The 15,758-nt window shown below is 35.2% G+C and overlaps 2 protein-coding genes across 2 annotated transcripts; both read right to left on the bottom strand.

The window, feature by feature from the left end:
• Window positions 1-510: 510 nt before the first annotated feature.
• Window positions 511-4,007, bottom strand: LOC108996378 (receptor-like protein EIX2). The gene is made up of 2 exons (XM_018972248.2): window positions 871-4,007; window positions 511-706 (listed from the first exon to the last, which is right to left on the bottom strand). The coding sequence occupies exons 1-2, from the start codon at window positions 3,936-3,938 to the stop codon at window positions 703-705; spliced, it is 3,072 nt and encodes a 1,023-aa protein (XP_018827793.1). The 5' UTR covers window positions 3,939-4,007; the 3' UTR covers window positions 511-702.
• Window positions 4,008-7,027: 3,020 nt separating this feature from the next.
• Window positions 7,028-8,741, bottom strand: LOC108996079 (fibrillin protein 5 homolog). Its single transcript, XM_018971842.2, has 7 exons — window positions 8,381-8,741; window positions 8,160-8,275; window positions 7,893-8,015; window positions 7,707-7,805; window positions 7,573-7,617; window positions 7,393-7,466; window positions 7,028-7,298 (listed from the first exon to the last, which is right to left on the bottom strand). The coding sequence occupies exons 1-7, from the start codon at window positions 8,628-8,630 to the stop codon at window positions 7,211-7,213; spliced, it is 795 nt and encodes a 264-aa protein (XP_018827387.1). The 5' UTR covers window positions 8,631-8,741; the 3' UTR covers window positions 7,028-7,210.
• Between the last annotated feature and the right edge of the window lie 7,017 nt (window positions 8,742-15,758).

Genomic DNA, 15,758 nt, shown 5'->3' with positions numbered 1-15,758 from the left:
ATATATAAATATATATATATAGATATTAGTCTGTAATAGGTTAAAAAAAATGAGTTTTTAGCCTGTGATTAGGATAATATTTGTGTTTTATCAAGACACCTTCTTCCTGTAGACCTAAATAGCCTAAAGAGAGATGAGTAGCTCATCTGAATTGATTTGAATGATTTTGTCCTTTTGGAGGTCTTCCATGTGATACACTCTTTCCACCAAAAATAGAAGAGTTTGAACATTCTCATGAGAAGAACGCCTAGTACTCGATTGATTTTGTTAATATCTTAAAGCTTTTCAAACTCCATACTTTCAATTGTTCTGTCTCAATGCTTTTGTCAGTTAAGGTGTCACGCTGCTATACTTCAGTTTCATTCTATTTCTCTCTTCTTGATAAGAATGAATCATGATGCTTACAGACAACTTATTCATCATGCATGAAGCTGATTCTTTATTTGATAATTTTGAATTTATGATTGAAACTATAATTTACTGACAGAAATATCCGAGTACATGCCAATCGACAGCAAAACGGGTACTTGCCCACTTGACCTTAACACTCCCAAAATCAGGCAATACACTGCTTTTCTATGTACTGTGATGCTGGAATACATTCATTTCTGTTTACTTGGAATTTCAGTACAGCTGCTACTACCTCATTGATAGATGATACCTTGTCTCCAATACTTCACCTTGGATCTTCATCCTGAATGCTTACCTATACATCAAAATGCAAGAACTATGAGATCGGGCCGATTACAGATGTGCTTCTAAGAAATAATCATTGACAAAGAAATGAGGTAGATATCATCACTGGAGCAAATACAGAAAGGATGAAAGAGTGCAGCCTCCTATGAACAGTAGGTAAATACAATTGCTTACCAGCTCCATTCCATGTGGTTGCTCCTGGACCTTCTACTTGGTGTGGCTTCCTTTTTCCTAAATGCTGAGATTGTCTTCTCTTTGACGTCATCCACAAAGTTGAAATATGCATCTCTCCAATTCTTCTTGTATAGCATGACACCTAGAACTCCCCATAACCCAGTCACGTACCCTGCAGACATAGAGATGTAAAACCATTTCATTTCAGATCCATTTCCTTCATCTTCAACTTCTTTGGGAGATGGAGGTGGCTCATCGCTTGCACACTTTGGTAACGGAAAGCCACATAGTTCAGAGTTTCCAATGTAAATGGAAGGATCATCCAGGGTTTGCAGCTGATTGCCTGATGGGATTCTTCCTGACAGGTCGTTGTAGGACAAGTTCAAATGGCTTAGAGAAGTCAGGGCAGACATGCTTGGTGGAATTGAGCCAGAAAGCTGGTTTCTAGACAAGTCCAGAGATTCTAATGATCTTATGTTGCCAATCATGGCAGGCATATTCCCTGTCAACTGATTATTGGACAAGTTCAAGCCACGTAGTCGTACAAGGATTGCCAACTCTTCTGGGATGGTTCCCATCAGTGTATTACTCGAGAGATCCATGTTAATTAGGTACTTCAGCGTCTTGGTGTACTCAAGTTGTCTCCCTTTCATGAACTGAACCATGTTTTCTCCATACGTTGTTGACCATAAATAGATACCAATATCACTTGTCTTGACCCCTGTTGTCATGCCCCTTAAATTGCCAAAACAAGTAGGAATTGTTCTTGATAGATTATTGTGCGCGAGGTCAAGTACCTGAAGCTCAGCGAGGCGGCAGATTTCTAAAGGAATAGTGCCATCAAACTTATTTGATCGTAGGCGAAGAATTTCAAGGCTCAACATGTTCTCTCCAATCCATCTAGGTATATTTCCAGATAATCCATTTTCACCAGTGTCTAAAATAACCATGCTTGTACAATTTCTCAAGGATGATGGCAGCTCTCCCTGGAGAGTGTTATTGCTCAAGTGCAAAGACTGCAATGATGTTGCATTTCCTAATGAGATTGGGATGACCCCAGAAAAATTGTTGGCTGAAAAATCTAGAACAACCAAAATCTTGAAATCGCTCCAGCAATCTGGGATATCACCATATAGCCTGTTTTTTGAGAGATCAAGAACTCGCAGGGTATTTATTTTGCACAATGACTCTGGAATAGAACCAGTTATTTGATTGCCAGATAGGAGTAAATTGTCCAATGTAGGTGTCATGTTGCCTATATCTTGTGGAATCGGACCTGATATTAAGTTGTCAGTGAGATCCAATCTGTTCAGAATAGAAGGAAAAGCTGTCAGGGGGCCTTCGATTTTGTTTGAACTCAAGTACAGATTCATGTAGACAGAATCTGGCTTCAAAAATGTTGGCAGCCTGCCCCTGATGTGGTTGAAGGATAAGTCCAAATAGGAGAATTTCAGGTTGGGAAACCAGTGAGGCAGAACATCCGAGATGCTTGTGTTAGATAGATATAATGTGGTAATCCTTTTTTGCATTTGAAGCCAAGCAGGAAATTGAGGCCCAATAATGCAAGACCTCATGTTTATGTAATTGAGTTGAAATGGGGGCACCCAGTCAGGATTTACTTGCAGAACCAGAGAGTTGACACTAATGTCTAATTCTTCTAATCTTGAGAGGTTACCAAAGTGGAGTTCGGACATGGTTCCTCGCAAGGAATTGGTGGACATGAGTAATTTCTCAAGCAAAGAAAGTTGCCCAAAAGATTCTGGAACTGTTCCATTTAGATGATTGTGAGAAAAATCCAACATTCTCAAGTTGGACAATCTTCCATATGATGCTGGAATCGGACCATAGAATGAGTTGTTTGCAAGATCAAGGATTTTTAGATTCTCAAACTGCGAAAACCAATCGGGCAAAGGACTTCTAACCTTGTTCCATCTCAAACTCAGTTTCTCCAAACTGCTTCCAATGCATCCAGATGCATCTTTAGAAGGGTCTGGTATTGTTTCATTCAATCTGTTCATGGTTAAATCTAACACTTTCAAGCTACAAAGATTCCACAAAGAACTTGGTATGCCTCCCACAAACGAATTAAAAGACAAGTCTAGGACTAGGAGAGGAGCAAGGTTTCCCAAAGCATTTGGGATTTCACCACTTAAGTTATTATAGCCAAGATTGAGATGCACAAGGCTTTTCAGGTCAGCCAACCACAGAGGAATTGCAGAATCAAGTATATTGGTTGAAAGATCAAGGAATTTGAGCGCGCTCATGTGCTGAATAATATCAGGGATAGGACCTTGAAGTTTGTTTACACTAACATCAAAGTGCTCAAGAAACGTGGAATTAACATAATCATGGAACAGATCAACATGATTTCCAAGACCACACGATGACAAGCGTAAATGAACCAAAAAGGGAAGCTTGTTGAGTACCTGAACCAAGTCAGAGGCGTTCTGAAGATTCACCCAGCTCAAGTCGAGGCGTCGCAAAGATGAAAGACGGGAAACCCATTGAAGGTTACGGACTGAGAGCTGAAAATCATATTCACTTGGACCGCTACTAAGATCAAGATCATGCAGCCTAGAGAGAATACCGAGTTGATCAGGAACTACTCCATTGAAGCGTGCATTAGACAGATTAAGATATCGTAATCTTTGCAATGAACCAAAGAAAGTGGGAACAGGGCTTCCCATGAAATCGTTCCAGCTCAAGTCCAAGTGCTCCAAATATTTCAACTCCAACAAAGATGAGTTGACGGCTTTGGCTTTTAATTGATTGGAAACTTCAATGAAGTATCCATTCGAATCTGCATGAACCGGATTGCGGAGGTCAAGCTTGATAACATTTCTGGTGTCATTGTTACAGCCAATTCCTTCCCATGTACAGCAATCTTTGCCTGTCCACGAAGAGAGCCGATTCAGGCTGCCATTGACGAGGCTGTCTTTGAACTCCAGAAGAGCCAGTCTCTCTGCTTCTATGCAGCCAAGACTAGAGGTTGCACCCCAACACAAGAATGAGATTTGAAGGAAGAAAGCAGCAAGCGCAAGGATGATATGGGAGCCGTAGCGCCCCATGATCAAGTTACTTTCAAGGCTGAATCAAGCAATACCTAGTTTATCTATAGGAGTGGTGTGATAACAATATTGTCATTTACCAAAGTTTGTCAATGGCTTGGAATGGACGACGACTTCTATATAAAATTGAAGGGCAGGTTTGGGGGTGGGATTCGACACAAAATTCTCATCTCATCATTACATATTTTTCAAATCTCTATATAAAATATAATAAACAATTCAATTTTTTCAAATCTCAATTCAACTTTTTCAAATTCCAATACAATAATAATACTAAAACATAATATTTTAAACACTAAAATAAAATACAAAATTTTCATCTCACCCCACAAACCTGCCCGAAGTGTTAGAAAATTGGTACAAGTTTGCTATAGAATATTGTGATCCTGTCTTGTTGTACAGTAAATTATCTAAATTTTCTTGAAAATTATTACATACATAGTAATGTTTGATACAAATACAAATTTTTTATAAAATAAAAGTGGATCTCACTAATAAAAAATAATTTATTTTATATTTTTTTAGATAAATCTATTTTTTTACAGAGATTTGTATCAGATTTATCTATTTAAAATTTATACAAATCATTTCTCTTATATATAATCCACTCATGTCACTTCGGATCCAAAAAACAAGTTGAAGCCTTATCAATACAAATCGGTCTAGCCAGCTGACTGAATGGAAACGTTATCTTTATATTGTGGCTTTTCGATTTAGTTTATTAATTATTTTCAGATAGTGCCGAGCTGACGATGATATATATAATTGGCCAGCGTGGACTTGGACCAAAACAAATCGAATTCCTTCTTGACGACGTCGAAGAAATTTATAACCATATCATTATTTCCTGCATATATGCGTCGTACGCCTGTCCTTCTAGAAGTGTGCTTGCTAGTTGCACTAATTATAAGAATCCGCTAATTCTAGGAAAGATTTATTATTAAAAAATTAATTTTTTTATATAAATTTTATATTTATTTATTTTTTAAATAAATGAGCAGTATTTACATATTTTATGATTAAATCTAGCATTATTCATATTGAAGTGCTTGACATGTACGTTGCATTTTTTTAGCAGAACAAACATGACCAAATGACAAGTATATTGTTGAAGAGATAATCATTTTTACAACCTTCTATACAATATGTTTTAAAATTAAAATATTTATATAAAGTTATGTTTAAAACAACCTTAATTTAAAATAAAATTAGATGAGATGAGATGAGATGAGATGTTTTTTCAAAACAAACGAAGCCTAAAGTAATGTCCGATTTGTTTATAAGAGTCATGTATGGGTAAGTGCTACAGTTATAAAATTTTTTTTTATAAATGTCTGTTAAATTAACATGACTTTATATGATATAGTAAATCTATTTTATAATAAAAATATATTTATAATTTAACGTATTATATCAATTTATAAATTTATTTTTATAATATTTAAAGTATTTCATGAATTCAAATCATGTTTAAATTAGATCCCATAATCCTTTTATGGGCCACTTCCTAATCCGGGCCAGATTTCTTCTTGTACTTGCCAGTAACCCACTGAAATCAACAGCTGTTCCAACCAGGCCTGGCTCTCTCTTAAAGTGGCCGGTTTGCAGCAAAAGAAGCAGTGCTGCCGAAGAACGCTTGCCTTGAGGTTTGGGAATTAAAATATGACATGTTCGCTTTAGCAAAAGTCTAATTCACAGCTGACGAACCGATTTCGCTGCATTTGAAAGTTAGAGTTAAATTTTTTATGAATAGTAATGAATTAAATAGTGAATAGAGTTATGTGAGGTTGATTTAAACTGAATTTAAAGTGTATTTAAATGTTAAGATGAGTTTAATACTTTTTATAAAAAATTAAAAAAAATAATGAATCTCACGTATAAAGATGTTTTAAGTTAAAAATAGTTGTAAATCTCACGTGTAATAAGGTTTTGAATTAGAATAAATTTAATAATTTGAGAGTTTGATATTTAAATATTAAATTTAATTTAAAATTAAAATGAACTCAACTAAACTTGATAACCAAACGCAACTTAATTGTCGCGTCACAAACTGAATATCTCAATTTTTCGCTCAAACTAGGCTTGGCGTGAAGTCCAGCAAACTTTTTGGTTCAACACTCTCAAGCCTTTGTGATGGTGCAACTACAAATGGAGCAACTCATTCAAGCACCGTCTCGCATGTATATACCAAATTACTGTAAATCTTTTATAATGTCAGCAAGACTTGACCCCCAACTCATTTTAACTCGATTAGACTAAATTTTAACTCTAATTAGCCCTATAAGATTTAAATAAGTTGTGAAGATTCAATCTATATCTTCTTTAAATCCCTCTCTCCTCCTTGTATTTTTCCATTTTTTTTAAAAAAATAAGATCCTCAATCCCTAGTCTAAAGTTTATGAACGAACTCTAAAGTATATAATGGGAGAGAGAGACATAAATAGATCTTGTAGCATTATCAAGCATTTAATACAATACGAAAAACTTACATATTAAACAACAACAAATATTGTAAAATCTACTTGATAAGCCAATTTCTCAACTACTCTGGTAGACAAACTCTAGGAAATGCTACTTTTTTTTCAAGATTTACTTGAAGAAATTTATAGACCTGACTCATCTCATAAAATTGATTCTATAAGAGAGAATTGTTCATTTCTTATAAACACATCCAAAACTTTGTCTACAGGTAATGTGAGATTATTCCGCAATACTCTCCCTCACATGCAGGCCAGTATTTTTTCTGGTCCTTATCACGGGAAAAGTAGTGTGGGTCTTCATTCGTCATGTGGCAGGTTCTGATACTATGAAGAAATTCATGAGTTTAACTGATCTCATAAAACCGGTTCTACAAGAGAGGATTGTTCATTCCTTATAAACATGTCCAAGACTTTGTCCACAAAAAATATGAGACTATTCATCAACATTACTCTTACACTTAATTAGTTAATCCAGGCTTTGTTAAGGGCAGATGTTAAGGTCAAATTAATCCGCATTGGTACTGAGAACAAGATGAAAATAATGAGAACAAGATATAAAAAAAAGCATTTAATTACAATAAGATGTTAAAAATGGATCATATTTTGATCTTTTTTTCTTTTTCTTTTTCTTTTTTTAGTTTCTGCAAAATATTTATTGAACGCAAAGGCAAGGTAATAAAATGATTTTGCTTGGCATTGTACCAGATACCATATGATCAAAAATATTTGAAGCAAATTAATTATTAAGCAACTAAATCCTGCCAAAGTGACGACGTTCTAACATGGAGAGGCTCAAGGCTCTCCTTCTCCTGATCTCTCTAATATGAAGATATTGCCCTTATCATCCCTCCCTATCCTCATGCCATCATCATCTACATATCTAAAGGGGATATTTGAATTAAGAAAAAGTCTGAAAAAATTAATATTAGTAACTCAAAAAAAAAACCATATACAAGGATGGTACTTAAGGATACGTAATCTCGAGCCAGCCTTGTGGAGTGAAGATTCCAAGCAGAAGATCATAGTTTTTCCGGAACAGATTCATCAACTATTGTTAACACATGCACAAACAATCGAATTCAAGGTTGTACCCACCAATTACTTCCCATTTAAGAAGAAGAAAAAAAGAAAAGACAAGAAATTAAGTAGCATACTTGGTCGGGAGTGATTGACGACTTGTCGTAATTAATGTCCACTCTCTGCACAATAGGAAACAAAGACAGATTAATTAATGTTGAATCAAAGAAAAAATGTAGAAAGTAAGTGGAAAAGAAACAAAGTTCTTAACTGATTTCGATGCAATCTTGAAGGAGGCCTCGATAGTGAGCGTTCCATTCAACAAATTTAGTGCCTTTGCACTGAACTTGATCACATTTACTGCTTTTCCCTCCATTTTGGCACATTAACAAAGATTAATTTTGGTAAAACAGATGGAATATTCAATAATGAAACGGGAATCTTGAAAGATAAATACCTTGGCAGTATCAATTATCTGGAAAAAATCCCCCAAGGAAATGAAATCTCTCAATCCTAGCTTGGTTCTCTTGGAACCCAAGATTGTAATTGTACTGTAAACTAGTTTCCAGCATCCATCCACCTTCCAATTTTAGAAATGAAAGGAAATAAATAAACTTTTGAACTAAGTTTCAGCATCCCTCCTTCCAATTATAGAAATAATACAGAAAACCATTCATTTAACTACAATTCCCCTGCATTTGCACAAACATGATTGGACATATACCTTATCTAGTTTGGAAGTAGGGTCTGGAGTTGGGTTTTGAGACTCTAGCAGCTTCACCAAACCTTCAATCTCGGATTTCTTTGCAGATGGGATTCCAAATATCCCTCTATTCACTCCTTAGAAAGATGTTTAGATGCAATCCATATTACACTTCACATCCATTAAAGTAGAGCAATATTTTAAAGAAAACAAAAATCATACCAAAACTCGACTTGGCATACCTTGTAGTGCCTGGTAAAGCTCTGTTTTGATGTCGGCTAGTGTTTCATCCCCAAGAACATCAGATCTTGGTTCTGCGACTCTGGTGGTGGAAACGGGTCTAAACCCAGATAGGAGCTTTCCAAATAGAGTGGTGAAGGTCCTCGGATATGTGGCCGGAAGTAATTGGGGGGGAGTCTGCATCATATTGGTGGATCTTGGCTTTGGCAGAATTAGCTGGGAAGCAGGGATTGGTGGTGGGACAGTGGCCATAAATTCAATAACAAGTTTAGTTTCCACTGTTGTGCGTGGTTTAGTTTTTGCCGCAAGGTCATGACCACCCAAGCTGCCGGGAGGAATGGATATTGCTATTCTATGTCCCTCAACGATAAGTCTTTTACTGTTTTGACTCTGTCTGGTTGTTGGTTTATTTTAGGTTTCTCTTTTCTTCTTCTTTTTCTTTTATTTCCAACCCGTTTTGAGTAATAAGCAAAATGATATCTGCTTGCTTGACCCCTACATTCATACATCTCCTTTCTCCCTAACTTCTTGTTTTTTAATTACCTTTTTAACGTTAGAGGATAGAAAGTCATGTGTGGTTGGGAACTCCCATGCAAGGATTCCTCTTCTCTGTGAAGATAAGGAGAGATCTCATCCTAAAATGGAATATTCCAGCTACACAGTACATAGAAGTTGGGACAAAACCAGAATTTTTTGTATTGAGCTTTCATATATAATTTTATAATTCTTTATTAATTGGTCTATAAATACACTACTTGTTGATGAATGTATTATAATTATATAACATTAAAATTAATGTTTTTTTTTTTTTTATAATAGTAGATGTGACAAATTTCTACATCAATAATATATTTGTTGTTGATGTGTTTTTCGGATTCAACAGTATGATTGTTTGACTCTCCTTTGATATGGCGGTTCTTGGTGGTGCTGTGCTTGGAGTGTTGATTCATGACTTGCTTAATGATTAATGGTTGTGACTAATGATTACAGGTATTTATGCGGTTTGACATTGAGGCATTCGTCCACAGATCGTGTGATATCCACAGTAAATATGGTTGAATACAAGTTCTTCATTCTCACTAAATTCTCTACAATCACTTAACTCAGAAGTAGCTTTGAGCATTTATGTTTGAGCTGTGCTATACATCAGCCAGAAGCTGGAAGCCGCAGCACACCTCACATTTATATTTTTTTTTTTCACTCAATGCATTGAGTGTGCGGCGGCTTCGAGATGATGCGAATATTTTTTCTTTATGTTTCTCCCTCTCTCCCTCTCTCCCTCCCTCCAGACCTCAAAGGACGTAGATCCCTCTCTTTATTGCCTCTCATCCATCTTTTCGTCTATTCCCTTTACTTTATATTTTATCCTTTAATTTTCTGTCTCAGATTCTCTTTATGTTTGATTAGAGCATCTTTATTGACTTAGGCATACTCTAACTTTAGCTAAAATGTAGCTAATATGCATATTAAAACCCCCACATTGCATTATGCATTGGCATATAAATTTGATAATGGGTTACGGTAGTTACAATAACTTAGCCAAATGAATTTTATTATTTCTCACTCCTCTATGCATAGTGGCGGAACCATGAAGGGGCGGGGGGCCATGGCCCTCCCAAAAGTTTTGAAAAAAATAATAATACATTTTAATTTTTTATAATTTAATAGGATGATATTAATCTCATATTATGTTAGCCCCCTCTCTAAAAAATTATCTTGGTCCCTCTACAAAATTATTTTAATCTTACAGATTAATTACTTATAAATCCAATTTTAAAAGATTTAATCCGGTTTAAAAATAAAATACATTTCACATAAAATAAAATAATCTAATAACATGATGACAAGTTTTTACTATCAATAAAAATAAAAAGGGAAGTTAGATGGTTTTATTCTCCCCTGCTCGTTGCCGCCTACAATTTTGCAATTTCTAACTTTCTACTACTAAAAGTCTTGTCCTTACCGTCTGCCAAAAGGTAAAAAATGAGAGCTTTTGATCATGGGCTTATGTGTTGTCTTGAAACAAAGTTTTGGTGCAGACTACAGCTCTTTTACAAGCTATAGTAACATTGTAATAGCCTAGCTACCTACATACATAATGATAGTTCTGCCACTGCATGATACACGGTTTGACTTTTCTCAATTATTTTTGGTTCCTTTGTTTTTCGATTTTCTTCTTCTTTCATATATATAATTGTATTGAATCTATTGATGCTGTTTTTGAAGTTTTTTTTTTTTCACTTTCCCATTCTTTCATGTATTGATGCAGTTGTATTTTTGTTTAGATTTTTTTTTTCTTTTGAAAATAGATTGATTACTACTTGGTTTGGCTTATATATAATTATATCTATTGAATGGTTATTTATTTTGTACTTAAAGATTAACTTTAAACTCATGTTTCATGAGTAATTGAATTTATATATATCTAACTTTATTATATATGTTTCAATTTGATTTTAAATTTAGGTTCAATAATTATGTCTAAATTAAAAACTATTGACTCATTCTTCAAAAGAAAAGAAGTTGATATTCGAGAAAATTCTTCTAAAATTCCAATGATTGAACCTGAGGAAAATCCTGATCTTAACTCTCCAATTGTGGAGTTCAAAGAGATTCATTTTACATTGTCAACACTTGATTCTAAAGAGATTGATATATCTTCTCTACAACGAGACCCAAGATTACGTCTTCTTATGTGGGACTATCCAGTTAATCAATGTGATAAAATAAGAAGAGCTTACTTGAAAATGGGTCCATATCAGATACGTCTCCAAAAAAATCCATTTTCTGATTCTGGTAAGCATCCCTGTCGCTTTCAAGATTATTGAATTGTACAATTTGCATCTTAGCTAGAGTATTCTCTATCAAAAGATGTTGCATATTGTTTATATTGTTATCTTTTTACAATGAAAGCATCTCGACGTTCTAGATGAGATGTATTTACTGTCCTAGGATTTAGAAGTTGAAAGAAGATTAATGATGAAAAGCATTATGCCTTTTTGAATCATATTGGAGAGAATCATTGCTCTTATCATAATAATTATGTGAAATCTTATAAGAATTTATTAAAATAATCACAATATATTGATAAAATAATGAATGCACAAACCTCCGAACAAATTCTCAACAATCTTTAGCTACAATAACTTAGCCAAATGAATTTTATTATTTCTCACTCCTCTGTGCACGAGCTCTATAGACCTCATGTGGGACGTGAAGGAAATGAGATATAAAAAAGATGTCAAAAAGTGCCATGAGTAAATGAGATCTGGGCTACAGGTAAAAATTTACTCACGTCTAGAGAAAAACTATAAAATATCAAGTTTTACGTACGTGTTGATTTTTTCCTTTGAACTGAAGTTGTAAAACTAAGAAAACTCCCTCGATTGACCTGGTGTGATATAATATCGTGCACTTAAATTCTACAATTAGTTTGGTTGGCATGACTGGAGGGTGTTGAGGATACTCTGCCTTAATCTAAGGCTTCCCATATGTGACTTAATTTAGATCTTAATTCTAGGAGATTGTTTTGTATATACTTTCCATTATTACATTTAATATTAATTGTAATTGATATGTAATTATTTCATACGATATGTAAATTGCTATAAATAAGAAATTACTCACCACTTCAATGTGTGGTGGTTTCATCAAATCTTCTCATGGTATCAAGAGCCAATATGGATTAACATCCCTCGATCCTTTTCTTCATCCTCCCCTATGGCTACCGAGCCCACCCTCCCTTTCAACACCATGATTCACATGGTAACTATCAAGTTTTCTTCTACCAACTATCTCTTATGGAAGAGTCAACTTCTTCCCTTTCTTGAAAGCCAAGAATTACTAGGTTACGTAGATGCAACCCTTGAATCCCCTTTGACCTAGCCACTTCACAGACGCCTAATCCCAAACACCTAGCGTGGAAAATCATTGACAAACGACTACTCAGCCTTCTCCTCTCCTCCCTCACCGAGGAAGCTATGGCTGAGGTCGTCAGTCTCTCCACCTCTCGAGAAGTCTGGCTCGCCTTGGAAAACACCTTCAGCCACCGTTCCAAGGCTCGAGAGATTCGCCTCAAAGATGATCTTCAGTTGATGAAGCGTGGTGCTCGATCTATCACTGTGTATGCCCTTGCCTTCAAGGCAGTCTGTGACCAGCTTCATGCGATGTCCAATCGACGGCACCGATAAGGTACACTAGTTCCTCCGAGGTCTTGGCTCTGATTTTTCTTCCTTCTCTACTGCGTAGATGGCTGTTACGCCCCTCCCCTATTTTGCGGATTTGATCTCAAAAGCTGAGAGCTTTGAGCTCTTTCAAAAATCTCTTGAGTCTTCGGGTTCACCTTCAGCAGTGTTCACAGCCACCAACCGAGCCATGATTGTGCGAACCAGAGAGGAAATTCCTCTCGCACCCAACGCGGACGCAGCAATGGCCATTCCTCTTCAAATTGGGGCCATGGATGCAGCTCCTCTGGTCATGGGCGTCGCCCCACCCCACACTGTCAAATTTGCCGCACTGAAGCCGATCGCTGCAATCAGCGTTACGTACGCCATGAGTCTTCTGCTCACCTTGCCGAGGCCTTCAATCACTCTTGCTCTGTCTCTGAAAGTGAACCCCAAATTGGTACTTGGATACTGGGGCTTCGGCCCACATGACCACCGACCCATCTATTTTGGATCACTCAAATACTTACACGGGTAAAGATTGTATAATTGTAGGGAATGGTGCCTCTTTACCCATAACTCATACGGGTATTATTTCTCCAAATCCAAATCTTCATTTACTTGATGTTTTGGTTGTTCCTCATCTCACTAAAAATCTCTTGTCAATTAGTAAATTAACATATGATTTTCCATTATCTGTTACATTTACTAATAATCTTTTCACCGTCCAGAATCGCCAAACCGGAAGGGTGGTGGCAATCGGTAAAAGAGATGGCGGCTTACATGTGCTGGAGCGTGGTCATTCAACTTTTATTTATGTTCTTAAAAATAAATATCTTCATGCTTCATATGATTTATGGCATGCTCGTCTTGGACATGTGAATCATTCTGTTATTTCTCTTTTAAATAAAAATGGTCATCTTTTTCTTACATCTTTATTGCCTTCTCCAAAACTTTGTGGTACATGCCAACTTGCGAAAAATCATCGTTTACCTTTTTCACGTAATGAACGACGGTCGTCTAATGTGTTGGATTTAATTCATTGTGATATATGGGGTCCTTCTCCTATCAAATCCACCTTAGGTTTTGCCTACTATGTTCTCTTCATTAATGATTTTTCTCACCTCACTTGGTTATATCCTTTGAAATTAAAATCTGAATTTTATGATGTTTTCCGCCAATTTCAAACATTTGTAGAAAATCAACATTCTGCAAGTATAAAAATTTTTCAAAGTGATGGAGGTGCCAAATTCACTAGTCATCGTTTCAAAGATCATCTTCGCACCTCTGATATTCATCATCGACTCTCTTGTCTATACACACTTGCTCAAAATGGTTGCACTGAAAGGAAACATCGTCACGTTACCGAGATAGGTGTAGCCCTTCTATTTGACTCTCACATTTCTCCTCGCTTCTGGGTTGACGCCTTCAACACTGCAGCTTACATCATCAACCGATTGCCCACATCACTTCTTGGAGGTAAGACACCTTTTGAGCTTCTCTATCGTTCGGAGATTGTTTTATATATACTTTCCATTATTACATTTCATATTAATTGTAATTGATATGTAATTATTTCATACAATATGTAAATTGCTATAAATAAGAAATTACTCACCACTTCAATGTGTGGTGGTTTCATCAAATCTTCTCAGATTGTATATATCTTCCACTTAAAAGTCTGCTATTAGACTAGATTTAATAGTGTCATAAAAGAATGGATGACATATATGAAGTTAATGAAAACCTAGAAATTGTTTTAATGGATATGCTGGACAGAATTCTTCAAATAGGTGTTTCAATTTGACATATATATATTTTTTAATTACGATTTTTAGGTTGTTGGATATTAACATGAAGTTGATTTTGTATATATTTTAATGTTCTATATCTGAAAATGAAGTTAATTTAGGTTGATAGATAGATTTGATGTATTTTGATATATAGATTGTTGGAAATTATGAAAATAAAAATAAAAATAACAAAAAAATAAATAAATAATTCATTAAAAAACTAGATATAATTTTTCTTAAATATAATATTTTATTATTATAGAAAGTGAGATGGCTAATCTGATGTGGAGTTCAAGTTTTAAGTGATTAACGAAAATCTAAAAAGTGACATATTAATCTTCTTTGCTAGGCTTAGCACTTGAGTTGATTTTCCCCCAATAAAATACAAACATGCATAAAAAAATTAAAATGCCAATTCCTTTATTAATACCTCAAAGCAACAAGTGAGTATAAAATGAGAAGCTCCACCAATAAATTGGCTTAAAATAAACTGGGATGTTACCGTTAGAGAGGAAGGTAAAAAAGATAGGATTTGGAGTAGTGATAAGAGATCATGAAGGGGAAGTTCTTGCTAGTTTAATGCAACCTTTACTTTTTTTTGTTCACAACCTGTGATAGCAGAAGCTAGAGGACTTGTTTTATAAGCTGCCTTATTTTTGTAAGGAAATTGATTTGTAAATCCATGTATCTTGTAATGGCTGAATGCCAAGTGTTTGATGAAATGAAAGTTTCTATGTTTCAAACAAAAAAATACCAAATTTTTTTAGGGGTCACAGCTATGCTATGCATATAGTTCTTCTATTCTGATAAGGAGGAGTTTCTGCTTTTGAAATATAAATTCAATTTCACATGAAATCTGAATGAAACAATTTGGAGGCGAAAGGGCAGGAGAGCATGTTTTTCATCCAGCGCCGAAAGGCCGAAGCTGTGAATTCACTTACCCAAAAAACCAACAAGAAATTGAGTCGTGCATTTAAAGTGTGCTTTTTGTGGATTGCGGCCATTTTAATACCTTGGGCTTGGGCTTGGGCTTGGGCTTCCATGCCTCTGCGCAGGCGCCGGCCCGCTAGTACAACATTGAAGAAACAAAATTATTCTACGATCAATACTTGTTTGATATTCTAATTATTTAATTTAGACAATTTCTTTTTTTTTTAATAAAAAAATATTTGTACAGTTTAAGTATGTAAGGCAAAAGTGAACAAATCTGAGATTAGTAAGAAAAATCAACTTTTTAATTGTAAAACTTGTTTTGTTTTCAAAGAAATTACGTGAAGTTTGAATACTCTATAACTATATTTAACATTGTTCTTTTTTAATATACGGAGGTTAAGATTTGAATTTCCATGTAACGTGCGAGGAGTCTTTGTCAAAGATAGGGTTCGGCTACACGTTGTTGTAAAATGATTTGAAGTTGTAAGGGA

The sequence above is a fragment of the Juglans regia genome, chromosome 1, assembly GCF_001411555.2.
Source record: "Juglans regia cultivar Chandler chromosome 1, Walnut 2.0, whole genome shotgun sequence".
In the NCBI taxonomy this organism is placed as follows: domain Eukaryota; kingdom Viridiplantae; phylum Streptophyta; class Magnoliopsida; order Fagales; family Juglandaceae; genus Juglans; species Juglans regia.
Note: the sequence above shows the minus strand (reverse complement) of the source record. Positions and strands in the feature narration are given on the sequence as shown.